Source organism: Bombus flavifrons, chromosome 3 (genome assembly GCF_040668555.2).
Source record: "Bombus flavifrons isolate JBK064 chromosome 3, iyBomFlav1_principal, whole genome shotgun sequence".
Taxonomy (NCBI): Eukaryota; Metazoa; Arthropoda; class Insecta; order Hymenoptera; family Apidae; genus Bombus; species Bombus flavifrons.
The window spans coordinates 18,279,689-18,293,568 of record NC_138444.1 but is presented as its reverse complement, the minus strand read 5'-3'; the positions used below and the strand labels follow the sequence as shown (position 1 = coordinate 18,293,568).

General features: G+C 31.9%; 4 protein-coding genes across 6 annotated transcripts; 3 read left to right on the top strand and 1 right to left on the bottom strand.

Moving 5' to 3' along the window:
• Positions 1-64: 64 nt before the first annotated feature.
• LOC138190171 (F-box/LRR-repeat protein 2-like) lies at positions 65-4,181 on the top strand. Of its 3 annotated transcripts, XR_011176213.1 has the most exons (9): positions 65-214; positions 390-623; positions 703-779; positions 872-999; positions 1,081-1,349; positions 1,477-1,982; positions 2,376-2,652; positions 2,716-3,409; positions 3,518-4,181. XR_011176213.1 is itself a non-coding variant. In XM_069132765.1 (8 exons), exons 2-8 carry the CDS (start codon positions 557-559, stop codon positions 3,108-3,110), a joined length of 1,719 nt encoding a protein of 572 aa, XP_068988866.1. In that variant the 5' UTR covers positions 65-214; positions 390-556; the 3' UTR covers positions 3,111-4,181. The 3 variants fall into 3 exon arrangements, 2 of the variants coding, with proteins under 2 accessions (XP_068988866.1, XP_068988867.1); XM_069132765.1 differs by having other exon boundaries at positions 2,716-4,181; XM_069132766.1 differs by lacking the exon at positions 65-214 and adding an exon at positions 240-305 and having other exon boundaries at positions 399-623; positions 2,716-4,181.
• On the bottom strand, positions 3,447-12,151 carry Dsor1 (mitogen-activated protein kinase kinase 1). The gene is made up of 8 exons (XM_069132767.1): positions 11,582-12,151; positions 11,263-11,488; positions 11,074-11,186; positions 10,863-10,974; positions 7,178-7,354; positions 6,208-6,421; positions 5,960-6,126; positions 3,447-5,868 (listed from the first exon to the last, which is right to left on the bottom strand). Exons 1-8 carry the CDS (start codon positions 11,701-11,703, stop codon positions 5,752-5,754), a joined length of 1,248 nt encoding a protein of 415 aa, XP_068988868.1. The 5' UTR covers positions 11,704-12,151; the 3' UTR covers positions 3,447-5,751.
• On the top strand, positions 7,499-10,711 carry LOC138190173 (sodium/potassium-transporting ATPase subunit alpha). Its single transcript, XM_069132768.1, has 2 exons — positions 7,499-7,962; positions 8,105-10,711. Exons 1-2 carry the CDS (start codon positions 7,516-7,518, stop codon positions 10,709-10,711), a joined length of 3,054 nt encoding a protein of 1,017 aa, XP_068988869.1. The 5' UTR covers positions 7,499-7,515.
• A 321-nt stretch (positions 12,152-12,472) lies between the features above and the next one.
• RpL17 (ribosomal protein L17) lies at positions 12,473-13,744 on the top strand. Its single transcript, XM_069132855.1, has 5 exons — positions 12,473-12,581; positions 12,832-12,918; positions 13,048-13,207; positions 13,285-13,455; positions 13,539-13,744. The coding sequence occupies exons 2-5, from the start codon at positions 12,838-12,840 to the stop codon at positions 13,682-13,684; spliced, it is 558 nt and encodes a 185-aa protein (XP_068988956.1). The 5' UTR covers positions 12,473-12,581; positions 12,832-12,837; the 3' UTR covers positions 13,685-13,744.
• Positions 13,745-13,880: the final 136 nt, after the last annotated feature.

Sequence of the window (13,880 nt, the reverse complement as noted above, 5' to 3'; positions counted from 1 at the left end):
TATTTTCTAAAAATGTGTATATTTATTATTTCATATATGTACTTCCTTTGTATGTATATATATATACATATATGGAGAGAAATTTATCTTATCCAAAACAATGAATACATTCTAATAAACCATTTCACGACGTGCGTAACGAGATAATTTATCACATATATTTACGAACATCAGTGACAAAAGGATATAAATAAAATGTAACTTTACACATAAGGTAATAAATTGAGTGAATTGTAATATCTGTAAACAATTTTACTTTGAATTAATATTCTTTCTTTCTCTTGTCTCTTAGTAGTTATTATGTTGTAAGTAAAAAATAATGAAATATGCCTGAAATATGCCTGAAGTATGCCTGAAATATTCTATTTTTTTTGTATATTTATGTTAAGGATTTAAAGGTTATATGGCGTGACGTTGACTTGAGTCAACCACACATAGATATATGTGAGCAAATGAGAGTATCTTTATTTTTGAATTATATCGATTTCAAGAATATGAACGAAGATCATACCAATAAAAAGAGAGTAGGGGAGGAAAGGAATTATCAACCATAAAAATGACCGATTACATAGAGGAATATCTTGCTAACAGTTTATATCACAGTCACATCATGGAAGAAACCAGTAATGAAATATGAAATTGTTTGGTTAATTCATACGTCTTGACATAGCTATTTTTTCACGTTTGATTCATTTATTACAGATATTTCACTTTTTTCACTTGTTACTGAAGATGGTGTGCCAATTAGAAAATTATTTATCAGCAACTTAGCAGAGAGGGTTTGTATATATATTTTTAACATTATAATGTTTTCTTGAAATATACAAATCAGTGTATTTCAAATCTAACAACAAAGTGTTTCTTTTTTTAGACATCGTTTAGAGATCTTATAAAATTATTTTCCAAGTATGGAAATGTTGAAAGTTGCTTCTTACGAAGAAATCAAGGAAACAGTAACTATGCATTCATTACGTTTAACAGTGTAGAAGCAGCCGCAAGGTAAACTTCAATTCCAATAAACATGAAGATGAAATTACAAGTAAGAGGATTATAGTTTTGATGTTATATGGTGATTCGTAGTGCTAGATATGATGAAGGAATAAGATTACACAACAGAGATTTAAGAGTCTTGGCAGCTGATTCGTGGCATCAACCAGATAGCATAGAAAATCAATGTTATAACATAAAAGATAAATCAAAATCTAACAAAATATCAAATGGCATTGTACATAACTTTGATTACATACAAGATGGCATTACAGATACTAATATTCAAACATTAAATGACGATTGTTTAATACACATTTTTCTTCAATTGCCAATTATAGATAGAATTAGAATAGAAAGAGGTAAGCACATAAATTTTTTTATAGTATTATTATTGTTTTAAATTGTATTTTAATATTTAAATTTTATTTATATGTAGTTAGATATATTATACACAAAGTAAATACAAAACTTTTTCAATAATTGTAGTGTGCAAAAGATGGAAAGCATTAAGTCAAGAGTCCTGGAGAAGTGTGAAAAGACTGGATTTATCTATGTGGGGCTTATCTGGCTTAAATCGAAGAGAAATTAGTATATGTACCGTTCGCAAAGTATTACTGCGATGTGGTTCATATTTAAACGAAATAAATCTGTCCATAGTACCATATCCTTTACGTCAGAGTACAGCAACTATTGTTGCGAAACTGTGTCCTAACTTACAAAGAATAGATATTACTGGTGTTGTTGTTTCTGCATCTGGTATCAATTCATTAATCGATAATTGTCACAACATTACAAAATTTAGTCTTGGTTCTACCACCTACGTTTGTGATATAGATCTACAAAAATTATTTAAAGTGAATCCAAAGTTACGATATTTTAAAGCGTATAGCAGTAAAATAAGTGGGCGGTGTTTACTGTATTTGCCATTAAAAACAATGGAAGAAATTGTCTTAGAACATTGTACCTATCTTCAAGAACATCTGTTAGCACAAGTAAACTTCTCAGTTTGTTTTATTTACCTCTTAACCGTTTGAGTCCCAGGGGTCTTTGAAAAAACAGGGTCGAAAAATCCCGAATAGCGCAATAGCGCTTGTCATAATCTATTGCGAAGAAAAACAAGCGGCATAATAGCACTCGTCACATTTGTTACTTTATGAAATACATCTATATTATTATATATGCGTACTGTTAGTTTATAAGTATTTCAAGTTTTGTTCAATAAAAATTATTGAGAAGATAACAATGAAATACAAAATACCGTCAGTCGTCCGTAGCGTTCAAATGTACTGGGACTTTTCGACACAAAATCTAAACAGCGCGATCACACTGCTTGGGACTCAAACGATTAAAAATGTTGATTTTAACAAACAATGTCTACTTTTCAGGCATTTGCGAAATTGCAAAACTTGAAATCACTTACGACGAATAGATGTATTGACATATCTGGTAACGTTATCCAGGCTATCAGTACAAATTGTAAAAATTTAAAAACATTAGATGTTTCCTATATTTCGTTTTTATTACAATCGGACGACATGTTACATATTGCACGATTGACTAATCTTGAAGTGCTGAAAATCAGTATGAATGCGTTAGTCACAGACGATTTTTGTTCTAATTTGGCATCAACATGCCTGCGACTCAAATATCTAGACATTGCTGGTAAGTCAAATATCATTTGAAAATAATTTACGTGTAATACACATAATTTTTTATCTGTTGCAGAATGTTTGCTCGTTACAAATATTAGTATAGCCGCTTTAACAGCTTTACCCAAATTAGAAGTATTAATAATCAACTACTTAGAATCAGTAACCGATATAAATTTACAAGATACGTGCAACTTAAAACAGCTAGAGTGTCGGGCTTGCAAATTTACAGATAAAACAATAATTAATTTTCTTGAATACGCGCCACAGTTGGAATTACTAGATCTATCAGGATGTCGGAATATTACGAATGAAACGCTAAAAGAAGCTGCCACGGTTACAGTTAATCGAACTAACAACACCATTTTGAAAATATTTGTCGGCGGAACTTCAGTAGATCTTAGTACATTTGATAAGGTATCACCGTTTCTGCAAATAGTAAATATAGATCTATCTAATAGAGAACTCTAAGTAGAGGTAGAGAACTCTACGTCAATCTAAATCAAATTACTGTGTATTATAGCGACATGCTCAAATTAATGTTAATAAAAACGAAATTTATTACTTTGCATTTAGTGAGACAAATTAATATTTTCATAAATATGCGTAGTGTATATTTTATTTCTAATATTCGGATTTCAATGCATAAAGAGTATGCTTCAATGTAGGATAAATTTATTCTTTGAATAATTACAACATTTAGACAGTGAATCGATACAGCGGCAATTATTATGCACAAATTTGCAACAAGGAATATCCATATATTTTTAGTAAGTGCCAGAAGTAATTATCCTTTTGACAATTAAAATTCGCTGTTCGGTGAACAGAATCATTTTATGGTTGTATGTTAATAATATCTTACATAATTTTCTTAACAGGATTTATCGAAAAATGTTTTTTTCTGTTTACGATATATCACGAAATATAGTAAATAGGATTACGCACATTGTTATAGGACATATAAACATAATATGAAAGATCAGTTCTTGAGCGTCTTACGCTTAGGCACATAAGTGGATATTCCCACTGTGCTTGCAAACATCACAATACGCTCGTAGTACACTCCGATATTTTTTTAAGCCAAATCGGAAAAAGGCTAACACCTAAACTGGCAATCGCACATGTAAAAAAGTAATGGCTAAGCAAACACGAATATCTATGGGGTTGATATACTATAACTAGAACCTCCATACATATATATAACGGATCTTTCTCATTATTCTCAATTAATAATTTCATTACGACACTTTCGATAGGAAACAGAAATCGTAACGTATAACGTTTACATACAATAGAATAAGAATGCTTACAATATTGTTATACTATGTACATATAGACATTTTTTATCGGCACATTACAATGATAAGCGACTATGTCTACTGGATTGTAAAATATTAAACATCTGTCTATTATTACGGACCAAATATTGTTCGACTAAGAGAAACAACTGATAATTTGTAACAAAAAAGAATTATTGATTTTTACGTTTGTAGTATTTTGATTTAACGTTTTGTTTGAATAAAGGTTCAAGAAATTTCAACCTTTTTCAAATTGTTTCCCTTAATCATAGATACAATAAAAATTATTAACATCTTTTAATTACATATAATTGTTGAAGTATGTGTAAATACGAAGGTAGCCAGACAGTGGCTCCGAATCTTTCAAACACAGTTCGCAAAAATTGCACAGGAAAGACTTGATTCACAGCTATACAGTACATACAATCATGTATATTCATTATCGTGTGAACACATGGACGCGCATCAAAGTTATGTTGTTAATTTCACCTATGAAGTGCAACGTCTCAGACCGCGATATATGTGAGAAAATACGATAAACGTACGTATTATTAAAAAGATATGGGTCTAACATGCACTGTTGAGAGAAGAGATAAAATATTTAAAAAGGTATTTGTTTATCGTTTTTTAATATGTCTTCCTTATGATTTGAAAGTCTCACATTAGTTGATGTTTAATAAAATAGTATTTCATAATTATTGTAACCATATTATACAACAATTATAATAAATATTATGGTTGATGATACAATTTTTATATAACGATATTCTAAATACATTATCATTATTATTATTATCGTGAAAGATTTAGAACTTTTCAAAACAATAGAAATACAAAAGTTTGTATCAATTTGTTGAAATACTATTTTATTTAACTATAATTTGAAATTTTGTTCAATCGCGGACTGATGTTTCATAAAAGATATCATAGCATTCTCGCAATGACTAAATAAAAGTTCTTTTTCAATGGTGTGAATAATGCTCTACGAATGTCAGGTACAAATGTTATACTAGTAACTTGTTCTCTAGTTAACACTTCCTTCTTCAAATTATGTCTTCATAAATCCGATGCCCATATGTATCCTAATATCATCATAGGAAACATAACTTGCCCATGAGTGTACAATAAACGTTAAACTTATAAGGATAATTGTTTATCTTACATACTTTCAACAGAATCATAAGATAAAGGTACGAAATACCCGGAAAACGAAATAAAGATCAAGCACAGTGACGCGTTGCATGCAAATATGTCAATATAATATTTCTGTACTTCACGATAATCGTATATACATTAAAAATGATCATATTATTCAACCATGTTCTAACACGATTGTTATCGCGACTTCAAAATCAGACTGTAACGTACGATGAAAAATAATTTAATATCAAACAAAAATTCGGCACTTTACGTAAAATACATTCTAATACAATTAATAACTAAAAGCTAATACATTTAAATCACTAAACACGATTATTTAAAAAGGAATAAATCAGTGATACGTATATCGAAACCTATATTAATACTCTTAAGTTCTACTCGATAAATGCTGTCGCTCAAACGGTTTATGAATATTTGAGCAATATTATATAAAATATAGTAAAAGAAAAAACTATCATAAATTCTAGTAAATAAGTCTGTTTTCAAAATCGCGAAAGATTTTCGTTTCATGAATTATTAGAATGCTAAAAAAGAGAAAGAAATGAAATTTATGAACGTCACTGTTTATATTAATCTAACAAAAAGAAACGAAAATTTACTTAAGAGTACTGAACGCGTATATAGGTAGTCAAGTATGTAAGAGTGACATTTATTCAGGATTGTACGTTCGCCAAACGGGTTGGAGTAGTTGGTTGTAGATCCATTGTACGACATACCCAACCAGCGATATCTACATTTTCAGATTCAGCTTTTTTTATCCATTCGTGGTTCTAAGAATAAAAAAGAAGAGCAATTTAGGAAAGACAAAAGAACAATAATTGTTTCATTTAAATAGACAGTCATGTGAAATAAAACACATACCATTAACGTTTTTAAATCTGCTCTTTCGGCAGGATTTTTCTTCAAGCAACGATCCACAAAATCTGTAAAAGCATCACTGAAGATACCAGCAGGCAATTTTGGTGGTGGTTCATTTACAATATAATCCAATAATTCAAATATAGCCATTGGTCTTGGGCTACCTGTATCTATAAAAAATATAAAAAAATACAATGTATAAAACATTCCATATAATAGATATAAAAAAAAAAAGAAAATAGTAAACTAACTGTGTCCAGGTGATTGCGTTGTTGGAGTAGAAGCATTATTTGTAGCAACATTCTCCACAGGTGGTTGACCTGGTGGAGAGCTGAATATCGCAGCTAAAGTTTTTTCATCAGGAGGTGGAATTGGATACATTCCAATTGCCATTTCCACAAGTGATAATCCTAGGGACCAAATATCACTTTGTACAGAGTAATGTGTGCCTTGTAATCTCTCTGGCTAAAAATGCAAATATTCATATCAAACATTTTAAGGTGGAACTACAGAAAAGCTACCTCATCTCCAATTTCAATAATTTTGAGATATGTCACATAAATCAACATTTTGAACAACCTTTTCCTATACATATAACTGATGGTCTTGCTTATTGTCCAAGATATTCACAACAAACTTTTGGTACCATTACATTGAATTCTGCCTATAGGTTGTGAGTCTACAATTCTAAGGTTTTACAATAGCATGAAATAATAACAAGTTAGTTATGAAAATAAAAGACGAATAAACAATTGATATTATTTTACTTAAGCATTGCCGATCTCTTTACGACATCCAATACATTGATGATATTCATTTTTAATTGAGTTATAAATTATAATAGATATATCTTACAGCGTCGCATATGCAGTTGTGCATGAGGCTTTAAGCTCACCCAACTCTTATTTATAAACAGAAGGTAAGATGCCAGCGACTGGCAACCATTACTGACACATACATTGCCATGCAACTATAGGTAGAATTCACGCAATGGTACTGACAGATTTTTACGAAATATCTCGAAAAGTAAGCGAGATTGCCGGTTATACGTATAGGAAAAAGTTGTTCAAAATGTTGAGTTTTACAACGTATGCAAAAATCATTAAAATCAGAGATGAAATGGCTTATCTGCAGTTTCACATATTTTAATATTCCTTATATATGCATGACATTTATTAAAATTAAAAATAATAATGCAATTATAACTACATAAATTCTTACCGACATATAACTTCTCGTTCCAACAAATGAATTAGCCATGGAATCAATTAATTGCCCGGAAACACCAAAATCACAAATTTTTATTTCTCCAGCACTATTTACCAAGATATTGCTTGGTTTTACGTCCCGATGCATAATTGCATGTTTATCTCGCAAATAGCTCAAACCTTTTAAAACCTATGACAGAAAACAAAATTGTAATCAACAAGTAGAACAAGGAGGCCATGAAAATGTCTGCCATTAAAAAAGCTGAATTCTGAAAAAAAAAAGAAAAGAAACAGATTTTGCAGAAGTACAATAGCATTATACTTAATGTGGTGAATTTTATATATTTCGAAATGTTCCATGCAGCAAATAAGGTTCTAAAAAAATCACCCAGTCAAATCAGTAAGAAAAAGCTTACTGATGAAGAAATCAGGGAACTTCAACAGGAATTGACGACACAAGATCATATGATTCCTTTGGAACAGTTATGTAAGAAATTAAATACTAATGTAGTTACTGGTCTAACTAAAGAAGAGGCAACCAAAGTTTTTCTTGAAGTGGGTCCAAATGCTTTGACACCACCAAAAGTAATTCCGGAATATATCAAATTTATAAAGTGTATGTTTCATGGATTCGCTGGTTTGTTGTGGGTCTGTTCATTATTATGCTATATTTTGTATGGAATTAGCATGGCGACAGAAGGTGAGGGTGGTGGCACAGAATGGTTAGGACTTATTATTATGCTAATCTGCCTATTTTCTGGTTTTTGCTCATATATACAAGAGAGCAAAAATATAAAGGTAAACAAATCACTCGTTGTTATACTGCGGATGTCTATGCATTTACAGGAAGTTTAATCATGTTAAAATGCACAGAGTGCATATAACTTAAAAAACATCCAAAGTATGATATTAATGAATCTTTTTCTATAATATCTTACAGGTGATGGAATCTTTTCAAAAAATGGTACCAACTTTTGCTATGGTAATACGGGAAGGTGTTAAAATGCGGATTCCAGCTGAAGACATAGTCCCAGGCGATTTAGTGGAAATTAAAACTGGGGATAAAATACCAGGGGATATCAGGATTATCGAATGTCGAGGACTTCGAGTCGAAAATTCGAGTATCACTGGTGAAAGCGAACCAGTACCTCGTACAGACTATCCTACCGACGAGAATCCCTTAGAATCCTCTAATGTTGCCTTCTTTTCCTCTTTTGCTGTGGATGGCACTGGTGTTGGAATTGTAATGACTACTGGTGACCAAACAATGATAGGTCGTCTTGCTGGACTTACAACATACCTTGAAAAATCCGAAACTCCAATAGCCAAAGAGATCAAACATTTTGTTCAAATAATCATCACTATTGCTGTATTATTTGGGGTATTATTCTTTGGCTTATCATTGTTACTTACTCCCAACATAGTGAAAGCATCCACTTATTTACTTGGCATCATCATAGCCAACGTGCCAGAAGTTTTATTGGTAACTGTTACTACAAGTTTGACATTAACAGCCCAGAAAATGGCTAACAAGAATTGTTTGGTTAAGAATTTAGAAGCAGTGGAGACATTGGGATCCACATCGATTATATGTTCAGATAAGACAGGCACTCTTACACAAAACAGGATGACCGTGTCCAATTTATGGGTTGGCTTTACCAGATATAATTGCCCCCCTGATCAGATGTTAGGTATTGAGAAAACTTTACTAATGGAGAAACCAGCTTTCCAAGTGATACTCAAGAATGCCACGCTTTGTTTACGGGCAGAATTCACCACTGAATCTGTCTTACTGAAACCAATCGAGGAACGAAATGTGATTGGTGATGCTTCTGAAACAGGTATCCTCAAATTCTGCGAGCACATCCACTCAACGGAGCCATTCCGAGATATGTATCCAAAAGTTGCAGAAATTCCTTTTAGCTCTATAAATAAGTATCACATGTCGATACACAGAGACAGCAATGGATATATTATAATCCTGAAAGGTGCTCCAGAGGTGATCTTGGAGAAGTGCACTCACATACTGACCACGGAAGGAGAAACAAAAGAAATGACACCATTAGACCACTCAACATGTCGACAAGCTTGTGAAGAATTAGGCTACCTGGGTGAACGTGTGTTAGCATACTGTGATCTTCATCTGCCCAGTTATACTTATGGTCTAAACTATGAGTTTAACACTGATTCTCCAACTTCATACAATTTTCCTAATGAAGGTTACAGATTCGTTGGATTAATAAGTCTCTTAGATCCACCAAGACCAGCTGTTCCTGAAGCTGTGAGAAAATGTCGCACAGCTGGTATCAAAGTGATCATGGTAACGGGCGATCATCCGGTAACTGCAATGGCTATAGCGAAGAAGGTCGGTATAATAAGTGAAGAACACGAAACTAGGTACGAGCGTAAGTTAATACAGAGCAAATCGTATTCTCAAATAACCAATTCTGACGAACACGCGACTATCATTACCGGTTGCGAATTACGGAATATGGACACTATAGAATTAGATGACCTTATAAAGAAGTACCAAGAGATCGTTTTCGCAAGAACATCTCCGCAACAAAAACTATATATTGTGGAAAGTTGCCAGCGATTGGGTGAAATTGTCGCAGTGACTGGCGATGGTGTAAATGATTCACCAGCATTAAGAAAAGCAGATATTGGCGTGGCTATGGGTATTACTGGTTCTGACGTAGCGAAAAATGCAGCCGATATGATCCTGATGGACGATAACTTTGCATCGATCGTGACTGGTATTGAAGAAGGTAGATTGATATTTGACAATCTTAAGAAATCCATTGTTTACACTTTGACGTCTAGTGTGCCTGAAATGTTGCCAATGTTGAGCAGTATTCTATTCGTCATCCCTTTACCCTTTATTCTTGAGATGATCCTCTGCATAGATATAGGAACGGATTTACTTCCTGCTATAGCATTAGCATATGAAAAAGCCGAATCCGATATCATGTATCGGCCACCGAGGAATCCTCAATATGATCAACTTGTAAACAAACGTTTAATATCTGTAGCCTATGGTCAGATTGGAATGACTCAATCTTTAGCTGCATTTTACACTTTTTTCCTAATTCTTATGTTAAACGGATTTTTACCTGATCGTTTGCTAGGATTAAGATTAGATTGGGAAAATAAGTCAATTAACGACTTGCAAGATTCTTATGGTCAAACTTGGACCTATGATACTAGAATGGATTTATTAAATGAAGCTCGTACCGGATATTTCTTAACTATCGTTATAACACAACTTATAGATTTGATAATGTGTAAAACGAGAGTTAACTCAATTCTACAGCAAGGAATGGATAATTGGTTTTTAAATTTTGCCTTTATTTTCGAAATTATCTTAACTGGTATATTGCTATATGTGCCAGGAACTGAGAAGATATTTAAAACCATGCCATTGAGTTCTTATTGGTACTGGCCATGTCTACCTCTTGGTGCATTTCTTTGGATATATGACGAATTAAGAAGACTATGTATTCGGAAAATTCCTGGTGGAATTATAGAACAGGAAACTTACTACTGAATATTTGCCTAAAGTTCATAACTAATGTTGAAGTATTTCAATTAATGATATCATCATGGTTTTGTTTATGGAATGCTATCAATAAGTATAAAAGCGAAAATTGTATCCTTAAGCAAAATAGGGTAGAATAACGAAGAGTGAGTGTACTTACTGCTGAAGTAATTGTGCTTAATATAGGTTCTGGAATTCTTCCAGCTTTTTTCAGTATTAAATCTAATGAACCACCATCCATATATTCCATACATATACTAATTTCTCCATCACTATAATAGGCAAAATATTTTATATTTAATGTAAATATGTTAATGTGTTGAATATGTTAACTTTGTAGGTAATTACTATATTAGATAAAAACGTCATACCTATAGAAAGCACCATAAAAGCCAACTATGTGTGCAAAATTGCACTCATGCAGAACTTTCAGTTCTCTAATTATTTGTTTCTTAATGGCAGGTTTGACTTCTAAATGTATTAGCTGAAATTATGATCATTATAATACAATAAATTTCAAATTGAAGCAAATAAACACATTGAACGTAGATAAGTCACACCTTTCTTGCCATTATAAGTCCATACTTTTTGTGCCTCACTTTCATGACAACACCGCCATTACCAGCACCAAGTTCTCCAAGCTTTTCAAAATCTTCATCACATAATTCTCCGACCTTTTCTTTTTGACCTAAAAAGCTTTCTAGCCTCTTCTTTTGTTCCTCATCCATTTCTAATTCCTTTAATCTTTCTTGAATAGCATCTATGCTCATCTTTCCCATAACTCCGCTGTAATTGAAATAAATGAAAATTAATATTTGCATATAAATAAATACAATATTTGTCTTTAATAATAAAAATTTTAATGAAAGAATTAATTACTCTGGAATTACTGGCGGCTCAGAATAAATGGGTAACGGTGGTACTGGTGGTGATGGTGACACAACTGGAACTGGTTCTATCGAACCAGGTGGCAGTGTCAAATTTAACTTGTTTTTTGACATTTGGCTTGCAAGGTTGAATAACTATCTTTAACAATTCTTACAAATATTACACTTGTCAATAATGTTATTGTAGATTAAATACAGCTATCTAGTCAATCGAAAATTTATTCGATCGAAAGTTTTCCTAATCGTATCTTTAAATTATAATACATATACGATCATATACGTTCTCATTGTGAATTTCATTCGAAAATTTTGTAAGGAGTAGCCCCAGCTCGAAATGTTGTTAAAGCTGAACTGTCAGTCTCCGATCTGTCAAATTCTTTGTTTAATTAGATTTTTTGGTGAGCAACAAAAAAATGTATATTTTGTTTAGAAAAACTGTTAATTTAACAACAACAATCACGAAATAGCACAAGTATACATATTTTTTACAAATATTGTGCAAATAAGAAGAGGTTATACGAATCTTCCCGGGACAACGACAAACACGTATATTACTCGTTTAAAAAGTTCCTAGAAATAAATTACCTAAAAATTGTAATAATTTGACTTAATACAATAAGACTTCAATTAGAATACAATACTCTCTAATACCATTAATATCAATGTAAACATATAAATAACCATTCATTAATTACAAATTATTATTTAAAATGTGATTAATTTCTACAATCAAGAATTAAATTATTCAAACATGAAATTATATAAAATGTGTAAAACTTTCAAGTATAATTCAAAATAAAATTATATATTGAAATTATGGTCTAATCTAGGCGTACTTGTATCATATTTAATTAAAATAAAGTAAATAGTATTGTTTATGGTTTTTTTACTCGACATATTTTAGGTTGGTAGTACGTGCGTCACAGGAAATGTCTTTCTAGTTTCTAGTTACACGCGTGATGCTTTTTCCTTTAAAATCGTGCTGTTAAAAGGTATGTATGACCTGTATAATAGCAATTTTGGAATCTGCTTACATCTTCGATTTCATTTTTACAAGTTCATTAAAACCCTGAAATCTCTAAAGACGTGATACTAAATAATAATATTGTGGAAAAAGTGTAACAAAAATATTTGGTAAACGATAATTATCGGGGACCAAATATACGTGATGGCAGGGTTAAGTCGCGACAGCTATTGCAAAAGGCCGATGTGAAAAATTATCGTCGACTTCTGTAATTTCAGAACACGATGGGACGTTACTCTCACGAACCAGTAAATGCAAGCAAATCGTGCAAAGCACGTGGATCGAATCTGCGAGTGCATTTCAAAGTAAATAAAACAACAACTATATTTCAAAAAACTTAACCTCACAGCCTAAGTTGTGTTTACAAAATGCTATACTGGAATGGTTTGTTTTATTTAAATTTTCTAGTTGTTTACTCCTATTCTATGTTCTAGAATACGCATGAAACGGCACGTGCTATTAAGAACATGCCCCTGCGAAGGGCGCAGAAATACTTGAAAAACGTAATTGAACACAAGGAGTGTGTACCATTCCGTAGATTTAATGGTGGTGTTGGCAGGTGTGCTCAAGCAAAACAATTCGGTACCACACAAGGTAAATCACAATAAATAATTAATAATTTACTAATTCTCTCTAATACTTAAAATTACTTTTATTATCTTTAAATTCAGGTCGTTGGCCCAAAAAGTCAGCAGAATTTTTACTCCAGCTGTTAAAAAATGCTGAGAGTAATGCTGATGCCAGTGGACTAGATCTTGACCGTCTTGTAATTAATCACATTCAAGTGAATCATGCCCCTTGTTTACGTAGAAGAACATATAGAGCTCATGGTCGTATTAACCGTACGTATTTAGAACATTCATTTAAAATATATGCATTTCACAATTTAATCAGTAGCTCAGTAAAATTTTGTATGTTTCCATAGCTTACATGAGTTCACCGTGTCACATTGAGGTAATTTTGACTGAGAAAGAAGATTTTGTAGTAAAGAGTCCGGAAGAAGAGCCATCAAAAAAGAAGCTCAGTAAGAAAAAACTCGCCAGACAAAAGGAGAAAATGATGAGAGAATAATTTTAAATATTAGCTCGATATTGAATGTATAATGGAAAAAATGAAAATTACATTGGTCTCTAATTTTTTCACTTCATTTTTATCCTTTTTCATTATCATGTATGTACATTTTTCTTATCAGAGGAATAAATAATTTAGGCCAAATTCTATTGAAATTTAATAATATTTCTATAATAATAAAATTTAAGATAAGAAT

Excerpts from the sequence above, each read along its gene's own strand:
- Dsor1 (XM_069132767.1), bottom strand. The coding sequence starts at position 11,703 with ATGTCAAAAAACAAGTTAAATTTGACACTGCCACCTGGTTCGATAGAA. Across the intron at positions 11,187-11,262 it reads GACTTATAATGGCAAGAAAG|CTAATACATTTAGAAGTCAA; the intron begins GTGTGACTTATC and ends TCATAATTTCAG. Across the intron at positions 10,975-11,073 it reads TTTTATGGTGCTTTCTATAG|TGATGGAGAAATTAGTATAT; the intron begins GTATGACGTTTT and ends TGCCTATTATAG.
- RpL17 (XM_069132855.1), top strand. The coding sequence starts at position 12,838 with ATGGGACGTTACTCTCACGAACCAGTAAATGCAAGCAAATCGTGCAAA. Across the intron at positions 12,919-13,047 it reads ATCTGCGAGTGCATTTCAAA|AATACGCATGAAACGGCACG; the intron begins GTAAATAAAACA and ends TCTATGTTCTAG. Across the intron at positions 13,456-13,538 it reads AGCTCATGGTCGTATTAACC|CTTACATGAGTTCACCGTGT; the intron begins GTACGTATTTAG and ends ATGTTTCCATAG.
- LOC138190173 (XM_069132768.1), top strand. The coding sequence starts at position 7,516 with ATGTTCCATGCAGCAAATAAGGTTCTAAAAAAATCACCCAGTCAAATC. Across the intron at positions 7,963-8,104 it reads AAGAGAGCAAAAATATAAAG|GTGATGGAATCTTTTCAAAA; the intron begins GTAAACAAATCA and ends AATATCTTACAG.
- LOC138190171 (XM_069132765.1), top strand. The coding sequence starts at position 557 with ATGACCGATTACATAGAGGAATATCTTGCTAACAGTTTATATCACAGT. Across the intron at positions 1,350-1,476 it reads TAGAATTAGAATAGAAAGAG|TGTGCAAAAGATGGAAAGCA; the intron begins GTAAGCACATAA and ends CAATAATTGTAG. Across the intron at positions 2,653-2,715 it reads CAAATATCTAGACATTGCTG|AATGTTTGCTCGTTACAAAT; the intron begins GTAAGTCAAATA and ends TATCTGTTGCAG.